Source organism: Mercenaria mercenaria, chromosome 11 (genome assembly GCF_021730395.1).
Source record: "Mercenaria mercenaria strain notata chromosome 11, MADL_Memer_1, whole genome shotgun sequence".
NCBI lineage: Eukaryota > Metazoa > Mollusca > Bivalvia > Venerida > Veneridae > Mercenaria > Mercenaria mercenaria.
Genome location: NC_069371.1, coordinates 30,734,927 through 30,749,628, shown reverse-complemented (window position 1 = coordinate 30,749,628; position 14,702 = coordinate 30,734,927). Strand labels below are relative to the sequence as shown.

The following is a 14,702-nucleotide window of genomic DNA, read 5'->3' as shown; positions in this document are numbered from 1 at the left end:
AAATTTCTTATGACAACAATATCGATCAGGCCTAAAAAAAAATATGTTTGTTTCCTGTAACCCGACCGACCGTAAGTTTTTACCGCCGACCGCAATTTTTTTATGGGCTGAAATTCGAGATTCTGATCATATCTTTATTGATTATAGGGATAATTTAGTTGCACCCGACCTCGTCGCGCATAGTCACGAACGTTCCTGGTTCTGTCGACATGAAACAACATGGCGAAAAGCCTGTTTGTCGGTAGACTCGAGGTTCCGGGTTTTCACCCGCGAAAATCGAGAAGTTTTCTTTGATGCATATCGAGTTCAAAAGTTCTGCCCCTAGTCAATCAAAATCTCGGTGAATTTCAATACTGTTCGCCGCAACAAGCGGAAGTATGGCAGTAGGCGGAGCGTCATATACTAATTAGCTACTGACAGATGTCAATCACGCCACGCGCCGGCTGACACGTGGTTATCTCGCGGTTTCTATTTAGTACTTATTATGAAAGGTGTTTATTGATCAAGGTGTAAACGTTAATTGATAAACAATTCGTAGAAGAGCAGTCTATTATCATGTTTGTACCACTTGTTCAGGGGTCACGCTGTCGGTTGCACTTGAGCCATTTGCGACAAAAGATTAATTGTGGCCCCGAAAATCTCTAATTGGCAAAAACGGCCCGAAGCTATGTCTGTCTGCAAATCTATGAACTTTGCCTGTTACACAATGTTTACTGAACGAAAGGAATCAGTGTAGAAAAAAAACTTGTATGAACAACATCTGTTATTGAAAGGCGGGAGCAAATTTTCAACAATTTTATTTGATTAGTAATTTAATTTATACAGGCCTCGACCTTAGTGGTGGACCGTTGGACCGACGCAACCAAAATCGGCAGGTCCACTATCAAAAGTTGGGTTGACCGACGGTCAACCAATTTTCAGTCACGGTCTGCAAATAAAATAAAACCCTTAAAAGTGGAAAAATAGGGGTGATGGGGGGTGGGGGATCGTACCCATATCGGCGAATTCACAAAACGAAAGTTGATTTTGCCTTAGTACGGCATTCTACAGTTATAAGCATTGGCGAGTTAAAGTCAGGATAGCACGAATGGACTACTCCACCGATCGGGTGAGTGGTTTTTACGTGGTAACTTTACCAAATTGAGTAATTACATCAGGCAAAATTACCTGGATTGACTGGAATTTACCCGCGAATCGTAAAAATATCAAAACGTCATGCTGGTAATTTTCCATTCCACAAGCACGTGCGCCCTATCGTAATACTTAATTTACATCGCAGTTACTTTTGACACAAAAAACGCGCATAGTGCATTCATTTTTTAATATATTCGCTTCAGATATTCAACACCGCTTGAGAACTAATACAGTTTGAATTCTATAACAATTTTAATAAGATATCGACAGGTATGTAGGCAAAATTCTTTTAAAACGATCAGATTTTCATATAATGTTTTGTAAAATTTCAAACAGCGCGATCTTGATTATTTATTTCCTTTTTAAAGTAAATAAACGGTACATACTATGGTAATAAAATTCAGACTTTTGACCAGAAAGTACAAAAAACACAATTAAAAAATCTTAAATAATGAAAAAGCGGCAGCAATTTAAATACATGGAGTAAAACGATTTTTTTGGCAAACAGATTTCTGTTAGCACGGCAGAATAGGTTACGTGACCTCATGAACGTAAATAGAAATATGGTTTTAAAATGAGGCAGTATGATGTCGTTGCGATTTTTAATAAGTTTTAAATGAGTCTTCGTACATATATTTTTTGACACAACACTTTGTTAGATATTCTTCTCAAACAATAATGTAAATTTCTTGAGGGCAAATAGGTCAGTATCGTTCACGATCTGACACATTTACATGTCAGTTTATTCGGGATATTGCACATTCGCTTTTTAAAAAATTAAAGAAAAAACTTTTTTACTGATTTCTTCTCAACAATTAAAGGAATCGAGAAAGTACGATCAGACAGTGATGTGTCACATGGCGCGAAAACATGACGTAATGCAATGACAATCTCGTGGAAACTATACCGCTTTGATCTCCACTGCAGATGCCACAATAACCGACACACTTCCTTTAGCTCTTTGAGGGGGTGTTAATTGATGATGAAAACAAGGCCAATTACTTAGTTTATCATCAGAATGATTACCGATAATTGTTGATGTTGTTTTTTTTTCACTTTCAACACTGGTGCTGATTGTGTCCATATTTTGGGACACTTTTCAAAATAATTATTTTTCGGGATAACAGATTGCTACAGTCTTCCATTTTTAATTATTTAGAAATAAGTCCTGTTTCTCTGAGTCATATGAAGTTATGACGTCTACAGCATCACAATTTATGAGATAGAATTGGAGGTCCACTAAAGTCTGAGCAGGTCTACTAGATTTTAGCAGTTGGTGAACCTGCTGGCAACTGCCGAAGAAAGTTAAGGTTGAGGCCTGATTAGGCAGTTAATTGGCGATAATAAGGTTACTAAACACTGAAATGTTCTGACACCTACTAAAAAAAATTAAAAAAAAAAAAAAAAATTCCCTACCTACCGACCCCCATTTTTTTCAGCATGTTACAGGAAACAAACATATTTTTTTTATGCCTCATAAGGTCACATGATCAACTGACCGTATATCACTGGTCACGTGTCAACTGACGGTATATCAAGAAAGATATACGGCACCCGGATATCGGGTCGAAAATTCTGCAAGTGACAGGATAAAATTTTTTCTTTTATTCAAAGATATCTTGAAACTTCTGTAATTATCGATGAACAAATAGGCCAAAATTTAAATTTTAGAACATTTTGGTGTCCAAAATGGGTTAAGTTTACTTGTGAAAATAACCTTACAATATTTTTTTTGATGATACACACACATAATAATCTGAAAATTAGAAATAAGTGTTATTTAAAATAATATATAATATAAATTGTGCTGTCTTATATTGAAAGAGAAGCCAAAGAAAAACTTATGTTACAGAAATGGTGGATCAAATAGTTGATACATGTATTAACATGAGACGGCCAGTCAGGAATTTTAATTTTGAAGCCATGTCTGTAACATGTTTTACAGACACCACGTGAGGCAGCACAGCAGGCTGTGGATGCTGATGTACATGTAGTTGGTGTAAGCTCACTGGCAGCAGGACATAAAACTCTTATACCAGAACTTATAAAAGAACTCAGGGATATGGGAAAACCGTAAGTAAACTTGTAAATGTTGACAGTTTTCTTGAACTCTGTTTGAAATAAGTGTAAGAACTCTTGGAAGAAATTGTATAACTCTATGTTGGCACAGTAGGTCAAATGCTGCTCATAATTTTTGTGTAAAATTATTCATAGCTTCTTTAACCGCCTGACAATTTTTGTAGTTCTTGGTTGAAGATTTATATTACCTGCCTGTATTTATGTAGTAAAATCTTTTAAAATATTCTTACCAGCAAACTCTGGAACTATTTCAAAATAATTTCACAGACATTTCCTTACATAACCATCAGTTGTTCAAGCAAGTGATGTATCTCAGGTGAGCGATCTGGGGCCATCACGTCCCTCTTTTAAAGTCAGAAGACTTTTGAAACAAGTAACTATTGTATCAGATAGATGATATGGATTTATGTAAGAGGCTGTTTACTCAGAATTGTAGTAAAGGTTGGAGACTTAAGATCATTTACAATTTCTAATTCAAAAGGTGGTTGTACCATTAAGTAACAGGGGTCAGTGTCTGATATAATTTTATGAGGGGGCTCATTTGTGTGAATTAAACTCTTTGCAAAAACAAGCAAGAAGTTGTCATTTGTTTCTTATGAAAATGTTATTTAAGTGTAATTCTGTTATCAATTTTTAGAGAAATTTTAGTGGTGGCTGGTGGAGTTATCCCCCCTCAGGATTATGATTACCTGTATGATATTGGTGTTGCTGCTGTGTTTGGTCCAGGTAGGTAACTCTTAATTATGGTCTTGCAGTAAGTTACCTTCTTGACTGCTACTTGAAATATTGTTCTGATAGCTGGTTGAGTTGTTCAGGGTTCCCATGGTCAGGGAAAAAAGTATTTTTTCAAGGTCATGGAAAAGGTCAGTGAATTTTGTAATTGGTCAGGGAAATTTGGAAATTGGGCAAAAGTCAGGGAAATGTCAGGAAAATTTGGAACCAGAGTCGAGAGCCAAAGAATTTGATTTGTGAAAAAGCAGAAAGAATGAAAATAAAAGGCAAAATCATATTTACAAATATTTTAGTTAGCACTATGATATATTCTGTATTTCACATCCACAAAATATAGTTTATCTGTCATTCAGTCCATTTAACAAAATTATTTAAAAAATTGAATAGAATTAAAACTGTAGAACATAATTCTGTTAAGCAAGTGATCATCCTTTGTTTGCCTTGTACAGTATAATGTTGTATAAATGCTATGAATTGTGTTGTGGTGCATAGTTGCAAACTTACCTCATCATACAAGCAATAACTGTTCTTTTCTCTCATGTATGCTGGTATTGAAAAGTTACTTAGAAAAGCTTATTACACACCATTCTTAAATGTTTATCTTTTTTACTCAAATAAGTGCTTACAGATTGTAATGCGTTAAGCATTACTAATACTGTGTTGGACTGTGCAGTATAATTTTGATTTATTTTGTTTTTAAATCCTAATCAGCTTTTAAGTATTCTGTTAAAATAGGCACTAGTCTTTTGGTCAATTCATCTTTGTAAAGATAAAACACTAGTTTCCAGTGCAAAAGATGGCCAGTGTTTATGGAAGTTCAGTGGTGAATAAATATGAAAGTGAAAGAAACATTTACCCTGATATTACATAATCTGTTACCACTGCCATTGGAATGAAGCAATATGGGGACATGCACCTTTTCAAAAGAAGTCTCTTGTTTTGAGCAATTTTGACTATACTTTATTCTGTCAGTCATTTGGAGGGGGCATGTGTCCTACAATCTAGACATCATTCTTAGCACTGTTTATTATGCCAAGACTTGACTGTTTATTTATCAGTGCCCCGCCACGAGTGGTTGGGGGTTATAGGAATGGTTTCCGTCTGTCCGTCATTCCATCCGTCCATCGGTAACAATTGTGTCCGCTCCATATAGCTTAAACCCCTTGAAGGATTTTCATGAAACCTCATCAAGACGATGTGCAGAAGTCATGAGTCAGCCATGTCAGCTCAAAGTCAAGGTCACAACTCGAGGTCAAAGGTTTGAGCCTTCCATTTTGTGTCCGCTCTTTATCTCTGCTAAACCACTTGAAGGATTTTCTTGAAACTTTGGTCAAGTGTTCACCTTATTGAGATGGTTTGCAAAACCCATTAGTCAGCCATGCAGGCTCATGGTCAAGGTCACAACTTAAGGTATTGATGTTGTCATACATGGACTATAAATATACTTAACAAGGACAATGCTTCCACCCAGTACCATCAACCCTTGCACTATCCATAACAGTAGCGGGGGATATAGCTGTCTTTCAGACGGCCTTGTCTTACCACTTTTTCATCAAAGATATTGTGACTTTTGTAAGTTTTTGTCAGATATTATGAGGGAAAAAGTGAAAATCTTAATATACATGCTGAATGAAGATGAAAACAAATGTGTTTCTTATCTTACAGGAACGAGGATCCCTGATGCTGCTGAAATGGTTGTTGACCTCCTAGAGGGTAAAGGGCCAAATAAAAGACAGTCAGCGGCATAAAATACCTAGAAATATTACCTCCTTAGAACATGTTGGAAATAGTAGAATACTCGCAAAATGTAGATGACAGCTTCCTAGGCAAAAGAAAGTATAGGAGTTATGGTTCATACATATAAAATTTTGTTTCAAGTTGTTAAGGAGTTGAAACATATTGCAGCCCCAAATCAGGCCACCAGTTTTGGAGTTGATAAACCTACATAAAGACTGTGGTTCAAATAGGGATTTATTAAGATATGAAGACATTACTATACGTCTGTATTGTTCCATCTGGCAGTAATGGCATAACCTAATGCAATAATGGCACAGGTGCCGTTATGAAAAGCGATGTGCCATTATAGCCAGGAGGCATACCCTAGAGTTTATTATATAGATTTCTATGAGATAGCAATGTCAGAAGGGCAGAAGTTAAATTCCAGAAGTGTGCCAGTGACATTATTTGGCACACAGAGCAAGTCCACTGATATTTATGTAATTATAATGTGAATGTGTTGCTATATATGTTAATGTCTATGAATTAAAGCTCTTCTTATCTTTGTTTTGTGTGGAATTTTGTATGAATTATGCTCCAGTAGCTTTATAGTGGATTTGTTGACAATATTTCCCACTGATTGTCCCTTATCAAGGTAGATTTGTTGTTTTGATCATCAAACTGGAATAAGCTATGTTAGTTATTTACCTTACTTGCCGTATTTTTGAATGTTGACTAAAATACATCATTATATTTCACTAAAAAAAGCTTGAATTTTAAATGAGTTTTATCAGTATAATTTGACACATTGTTAAGAGTCTTGGAGTATGTCACAAAGTGGCTGAAAGCAGAGTCAGTTTTTAGTGATCAAAGCATGAGAAAACCTTAAGGTAGTGGACAGGTCAGTAAGCAGTTTCGTGTTCTCTTCTTATTTCAGTTATTTCAGTATTCTACTGCAGTAAATGTACCAACAATGGTTTCTGTTGAAACTGGGTAAATGCCGAAATAATGTATGGGGCAAACATAAATTTCTGAAATAAGGTACAGAGAGGAAATAAAATGCCAAAATTACTTATTGAGAAAATGTAAATTGCCCAAATAATGTACAGTGAAAATATAAAGTGTCAAAATCACATTGTAGAAATGGTAAAAAGCTGAAATAACGTATGGAAAAACATTAAATGCCGAAATAGTATACAGAGAAAGCATAAAATGCTAAAATCACATATGGAGAAAATGGCATTACATGTCCACTACCTCAAGTGTTCAGTATCAGTTATTATATGTAAAAATGTTTAGCAATACGGGTGAACAGATATGTTATATTTTATAGTGTATTCTGAACAGATGCTCTGTAATGAGCTTTTGCTGTATAAGAAGCTTGTTTTCGTATAATATGTTTAAAACAGTAATGTACATGTAGTTTTTTATGCAGACTGCATTCTGTGCATTGTTGTCTTAATGCCTGATGGTAAAACATGGACTGATAAGTCCTATTGTTTGTCAGTCTGTTACTAAGACCTTTGTTGGTATAGTAACTTTATTTTTCCGTGATTACTTCTGCTAATACGAACATTGTCATTCATTGTACAAGTTAATTTTTAGAAATTTACTTGTTTCATATAACAGTAATATTCCATAGAGATTATCCTTGTTAGCTCAGTGTAGTTATGTCAGTAATTTATTGTTTTATTAAATAAATTTTTAAAATATGTTTTTAATGTTTGATTGTTTTCACTGTAATGTATATGATTGAAAGCTGTAGACCTAGACATTTCAGAAATATTTTCAAAATGAATTTTGTATTATAAATAAAAATCGTAAAGTATAGATCCCTCAGAAACACCAAGCACAAGGCAGACAGTGAAAATTGCAGACTTGGCTTGATTGAGTCTGTTCATGAGCAGTAGTGGAAAATGCAACATATTGCCCAAGCCCCGCAGCCCTGGCTTAAGCAGTTTTCAATCTTTAAATGAGTTGAAATCAATGATCCTGAAGCACCAGAAAATATAGCAACAGTGTTGATTCTATGGAAGCGTGAAAGGGCCATCAGATGCTAATACATTTTATTACACTACGACCCCAGAAAGTTGTATTTTTAAAAAGAATTACTAGCCTTATGTTCTTAAATGACCTGTAAACCACCAAGAAAAGTAGGGGTAAACTTTGTCTGACAGGTCAACACTATGGAAAATCTTCCAAGCTGACAGCTAAAATGTGCATGGGTATGAACACATGAGTAAAAATGTTTGTTTACATTTCTGTAAACTTAAAAATGCTACCAAAATGTCAAGTATAGGTCCACAATGAAATAAAAACAGGAACTGGCATACATAAAACATGAAAATAACATTAACTTGGAAATACAGGCATAACTATAGTAAAAGAACCAGTGTGGGAGCCATCTAGTCTACTCGCATAATGGCAGACTTTTTTGAACACTGATTTTTCACTTGGCATGGACACAGAGGTCTAAATTAAAACTGGTTTTTGTTTGAATTACATTGGTAGATTTATTTTTGATATTTTGGTAGAACAAATGGGAGAGGAGGTTGTATTTGGTGAAGTGAAACTCAACTTTAGTACAAAGAGTACTTCCAGGTCACAGCAGTGTGATTTTGGTGTGATTTTACAGTAAGCAAATGTGACAAAACTCCTCAAAAGAAATATTCAAAGATTAAAACCCATTGACAAACTGCCATATCTGCAACTCAATGGGGTATATTGGTTTCAGATTGTCTGTCTGTCCGTAAACACAATGTTGTGCACACCCAACTCCATCCACATGGCACAATTTACTATGTCTGCATATGCAATCTTGTGCATATCTGATCTCCAAAATCCATGCACACAATTTAATGAAACTTAAGACAAGTGATCAGTAGTAACCAAAGTTGTGCATGGTGCATGCTAGGTTCTTTCAGAAAAAAAATTTGCACAGTTGTGGGACTTTCTTTTAGCTCGGCTGAGTTTTGAAAAAAAAAATCTACATGGTATTGACATCACCTGATCGTCAGCATTTTTAAAAAATTTTGTTTAGGTCCACCTTTTCTCAAACACTGTAAAAGCTACAGCTTTGAAACTTTGCACACTTGTTTATTAATTATCATTGGGTGACTGTGTAGGCTAAGAATCATAACTCTGATATGCATTTTGTCAAGATTATGGCCCTTTTTGTACTTGGAAATTTTAGTTTCTTGGTCAAAATATTTGTTTAGGTCCACTTTTTCTCAAAAACTGTATGAGCTACAGTTTTGAAACTTTGCACACCTATTTATCATCATTGAGTGACTATGTATGCCAAGAAACAAAAATCTAATCTGCTCTTTGTCAGAATTATGGCCCTTTTTGGACTTTGAAATTCTGAAATGGAACTCTTTTCTTGCATACTGTCCAGCACTTGCAGACGAGCGACAGCAACCGTAGGTTGTGCTGTTGTTATTACTACTATCTCCACATTTTCTAATGGCTATCTTAAGTACATATCTGACTTCCTCACTGCATATAACCTGTGATCGAATCGTGACAATGCCACATCACACGATTATAATATGTTTAAAGTTCCATAAGACTTTAAATTTTATGTTAACATCAGATTAAACAGCTATCCAAATAGAAGTTATGAATAATCATATGGTTGGTAAAAGCGCTACTTTTCATACTGCACATGACTTTTACAGTTAATGTCATAAAGTGAGGTAATACAATAGATTCAATGAAACTTTCTACTTTGCTCATCAATATTTAAACGTTCGACAAATATTAGAGAAAACAATTTTGTTAAATAGGATTTAACACAAAACTGATAGATTTTATGTTCATAATGAAAAAAGTGGCAGCCACATATTAAACAAAGGCATTATGAGCCTTAAATCTTTTGTGCTATGATTTATAACCATTGTAGAAGATAGGTTTTATCATCACTGATATAATAAAATTTTACACGTCTTTTTTAGCTCACCTGAACCGAAGGTTTGGGGTGAGCTATTAGTATAGGTGGATGGTCTGGCATCTGTCGTCCACATTTTCAGTTAAACATCTTCTCTGAAACTACTGGTCAGAATTACACCTAAGTTGGTCAGTAGCATCCTGGCATAGCCCTCTATCAAGTTTGTTCAAGTGGTACACCTTGGCCCCTTTTAGGGGCCGCCAGAGCTCAAGATAGAAAGACCTTTTAAAAACTTTACATGAACCGCTTGGTGGATCTTCATCAAACTTGGTCTCTGGCATCATTATAAGGTCCTTTCACAAGTTTTTTCAAATGGGGGCACGCTAGATCCAAAATTAGAAATATCTTTAAACGACTTCTTGTCATGAACCCCTTGAAGGATTTTCATCAAACTTGATCTGTAGCATCATTATAAGGTCCTCTCTAAAAAGTGTTCAAATGTGGGCACTTGGCCACTTTTAGGGGCTAGAGCCAAAATTAGAAATATCTTTAAAACGACTTCCTCTCATGAACTGCGTGAAGGATGTTCATACAACTTGGTCTGTAGCATCATTATAAGTCCATTTTGTTCATATGGGGGTACCTGGCCCCATTTAGGGACCGCTAGAGCCAAAATAAACGACTTCTTCTCATGAACCGCTTGAAGGATTTTCATCAAACTTGGTCTGTAGCATCATAATAAGGTCCTCTCCCACGTTTGTTCAAATGGGGTCACTTGGCCCCTTTTATCGGCCACTAGAGCTAAAGATATAAAGGCCTTTAAAAGACTTCTTCTCATGAACAACTTAATGGATCTTTATAGAATTTGATTTGTAGCATCATTATAAGGTCCACTTCAAATTTTATTCAAATGGGGGCACTTAGCCCCGTTTAGGGGCCGCTTGAGCCAAAATTAGAAATATCTTTAAACAACTTCATCTCATGAATTGCTTGAAGGATCTTCATACAACTTTGGTCTTTAGCATCATTATAAGGTCCTCTCCCAATTATGTTCATATGGAGGTACCTGGCCCCATTTAGGGACCGCTAGAGCCAAAATAAACGACTTCTTCTCATGAACCGCTTGAAGGAAACTTGGTCTGTAGCATCATTATAAGGTCCTCTCCTAAGTTTGTTCAAATGGGGTCACTTGGCACCTTTTAGAGGCCACTAGAACTAAAGATATAGAGGCCGTTAAAAGACTTTTTCTCATGAAGAACTTAATGGATCTTTATAGAATTTGATCTGTAGCATCATTATAAGGTCCTCTTCAAATTGTATTCAAATGGGGGCACTTGGCCCCGTTTAGGGGCCGCCGCTTGAGCCAAAATTAGAAATACCTTTAAACGACTTCTTCTCATGAACTGCTAGAAGGATCTTCATCAAAGTTGGTTTGTGGCATTATTATAAGGTCTTCTCCCAATTTTGTTCAAATAGGAGCAGTTGGTGCCATTAGGGGTCACTAGAACTAAAAAAAGAAAACGACTGTAAAAGGCTTCTAGTCACGAACCGCTTGATGGATCTTCATCAAACTTGGCCTGTAGCATCATTATAACATCCTCTCCCAAGTTTTTACAAATGGGGGCTCTTGAGTTTAAAATATGGCAGTCGGTCCCTCTTTTAGGGGCCACTAGAACAAAAATGTAACTTCTTCTCATGAACTGCTTGATGGATCTTCATCAAACTTGATTTGTAGTATTATCATAAGGCCCTTTACCAAAATTTTTCAATTGGGGACAACTGGCCCCTTTTTTAGGGGCAGCTAGAGCTAAAACTAGAAAATACCTTTTAACAACTTCTTCTAATGAATGGCAAGATGGATTTTCACCAGACTTGGTTTGTAGGATCATTATAAGGTCCTCTCTCAAATTTGTTCAAATAGGGGCAGTTGTCCCCTTTTAGGGGTTGCTAGAGCTAAAAGTAAAAATGCATTTTAATGACTAATTATCGTGAACCACTCAGTGGATCTTCATCAAACCTGGTCTGTGGCATCAATATAAGGCCCTCTCATAAATTTGTTCAGTTTTGGGTGTTCGGCCCCTTTTAGGGTCAGATGGTTAAGATCCTCTTCAGGTGAGCGGCTTAGGCCCAATTTGGCCTCTTGTTTACTTGTTTCGTTTGAATGCTACGGCACACAAACTGTTTAGGGGACCCATGTAAAGTTATAATACAATATTAGTACATTTTCATGCTGAAACTCTGATATTAGACAAAATTCCCTTAGTCAAATCAAAGGGAGGCGAAAGTTTTTAATAACGAAAAGATGAAGTCAATTTTCCCACAGATTGCTCTTATGAGGAGGTTGTTACTTTCTTACACTGCAACAAGTTATTACTGGCAGAATAACCGAGGGCATTGGAAAAGGTATTGTTTTCAATATAATAATATTATAAAATGTACATGTAATTATAACTGGATTAAATGTAAAAAATGACAAGGAATCTTGTGTCTCATATCCAGTAAAACATTTCGGTTTAGTTTGATGACGGTAATCTACACATAACTTGTAATGGGACGGTGTTAACGTTTTATTGTTTATTGTTGTCGCTCCCAGAATCAGTTACAGTGCAGCGGCTTTTATATATATGTGAATGAGAAAAAGGCAGCTATATAGAGTGAGGCAGACATCCTTTATTCCACTGTAAGAATTCACAAATAAACATCATCATAACAATGGTATCAGTTTTATACATTAATAATGTGCACCAATTTGTATATATACATACATGAAAAATGGCAATTATATGAAAATGATCTTTAAATCACGACATTTTATATTATCAATTTATAAGAAATGTGTTTCCATTCAAGTACAAGATACATTAGCCATGTTTAAAATGTTTTGAGGCTGAAGGTGTATTCGTACGTACTTACTACACAACCATGTATTGTATACAAAAATGGAAATTACTAAAATTACGAGTTATGTATTATATAATCTACTAGTATTCATATTTTATCTCGGCTTCACACATCCGGGTATTTTGGTCGATAAGAGTTACGTGCCCCTTGACGACTGGGGCAAACAAATCCATATAAGAAAAACTTTTTTCTCTGACACTATGCCAGTTTCATTTGAAATGTACAAGAAACCCAAATGCATGAAAAAATACAAGGTTTAGCTTGATATCAACAGTTTCCAAGGTTTTACGGCATTTTCAGTACCATAAGACAAAGCGTCAGATTTTGTCAAAAATAGCTGTCGTGACATAATTTTGAAGCAGTTACCCTAAATGCAGCCTTGTTTTGTCCTGTTTTAACATTTTCTACTCTGATCTGCATGCAAATTACACATTTAAACTGTTAAATATGTTCACTTTTACCTCTGATGGCCAGAAAATAGCAATCAGTAGCCTATAAATATGCAGTTTTTGAAAAAAAATACACTCAAAACAGTGAAAATGTTATATTTTTGGGTTTTGTCCTCATTTTCAACAAAATTGCAATTAATTTGTCATTTTCTATCAAATTCTTATCAAAGTAGCCCATTTCCACCATCATCTTGCCAGATTTCCTTTTTTACCAATGTCATCTTTACGCTTTATAGTTTACAGTAAGTATTTACCTATTACTTTACCCAAATAAAAAAGATTTCAACATTTGCTAAAGGTATCTCAATCTGAAAGTGTTTGATTTTTTGCTTTTTTAACTGAGAACTTAATCAAGTAATAAGATCGAGTTACGGGGGTCACTACTACGAAATTATTTCAGAATCAGCCCAGGATGTCAAATCATTTTCACTTTCTATCATTGAAAGGTACGGTGCCCCTAAAGTGACATGTTACGCACTTTTTTCCACTTAGGTAATGTGAGACTTTTTTTATTTCGTTTAAACGAAATATCATTTCGTTTTAACGAAATAACTAATTCGTTTAAACGAAATCATTTCGTTTAAACGAAATATCAATTCGTTTTAACGAAATAACTAATTCGTTTAAACGAAATCATTTCATTTAAACGAAATAAAAAAAGTCTCACATTTCCTAAGTGGAAAAAAAGTGCTTAACATGTCACTTTAGGGGCACCGTAGAAAGGATACCTCTTGATCATTTAAATTTGCTGCTTAGTTGAAATATTTGCAAATGAATAATGTGACCGTATATGCATATCCAAATCTTTTGTGTCGGTACATCCTGTTTAATTCTGAATTTTTCATGCGCCAAACATTATTACCTCTACGCCGTTTGTCTTTTTAAAGACATTTCTTGTTAATTATACCAGTGATGAATACTTTTGAAATAATATATCCCTAGACTGATAAACCTGAACAGCGATTGTTCTATAGCAAATGATTCAATTGCCAGTTAAATAAAGAAGAAGATCAAGCTATGTGCAACGGTAGACGCGCGGACCGGTAAGAGAGCATTATGACGTCAATGTTGACCTCAATTGCCGTATGACGTCCGTTGCAGTACAAGTCCAGTATATTTTTTGTCCAAATATATCACTGAATAGAAAACAATGCCTTCTTGTGATTTATCGTCCAATTTTCCACGGTTCATCTTTGAGATGCTTAGATATTTAACCATTCGGGCATTTATTCCTGCGCATCTAAATTCTGAACCTTGATAAAACAGTCGACAAATCACTCGAAGTCCTTGATTATTTGATAAACATCGCAAACTAATGTGTTCATTACTCAGACTTCTTTTAATAACAGTTTATTTTAAATTCATACAGCGTTGTATATTATCGAATTATTTATCTAAAAAGCTAATGATGGCTGTATTATGCCTCGTCACAACTCACGTTTCCATATGTAACATCCGGTAAATTATACGGTACGTATATCAAAAGGCAGAAGCGATATACAATTTAATCGCCGGAAACGATCTGCTTGTCTTTTAAGGCCAATGACGTTCTCTCGGAATTGTAATACAAAAGATGATGTATACAGTTTCATGTATACAGAAAGATGGACGTTCTGGACTGAAAATTGTATATTGAAACAGAGCATTTCTAGAAACTAATGATCAATACACAATGTTCTTGAATAGTTGCAAAAGAACTGTTTACAAAATGGTTTAGTTTGTGATAAAATGCAATACAATACAATACAAATTTTATTTAAAGTCGGTACATATATAAACAGAAAACATAAGCTATGTATAGC

At 35.2% G+C, this 14,702-nt stretch overlaps 1 protein-coding gene across 5 annotated transcripts in view; it reads left to right on the top strand.

The window, feature by feature from the left end:
- The window catches only part of LOC123531348 (methylmalonyl-CoA mutase, mitochondrial-like), a 43,400-nt gene extending 36,023 nt beyond the window's left edge, over positions 1-7,377 (top strand). For 4 of the 5 annotated variants that reach the window (XM_053517062.1, XM_053517064.1, XM_053517063.1 and 1 more), the window contains exons 18-20: positions 3,080-3,207; positions 3,851-3,939; positions 5,611-7,377. In XM_053517062.1, the coding sequence (XP_053373037.1) occupies positions 3,080-3,207; positions 3,851-3,939; positions 5,611-5,693 (300 nt within the window). In that variant the 3' untranslated portion in view covers positions 5,694-7,377. Of the gene's footprint in view, positions 1-2,986; positions 3,208-3,850; positions 3,940-5,610 lie in introns of those variants that run through there. The other variant, XM_053517066.1, reaches the window with a different exon arrangement.
- The last annotated feature ends 7,325 nt before the right edge of the window (positions 7,378-14,702 follow it).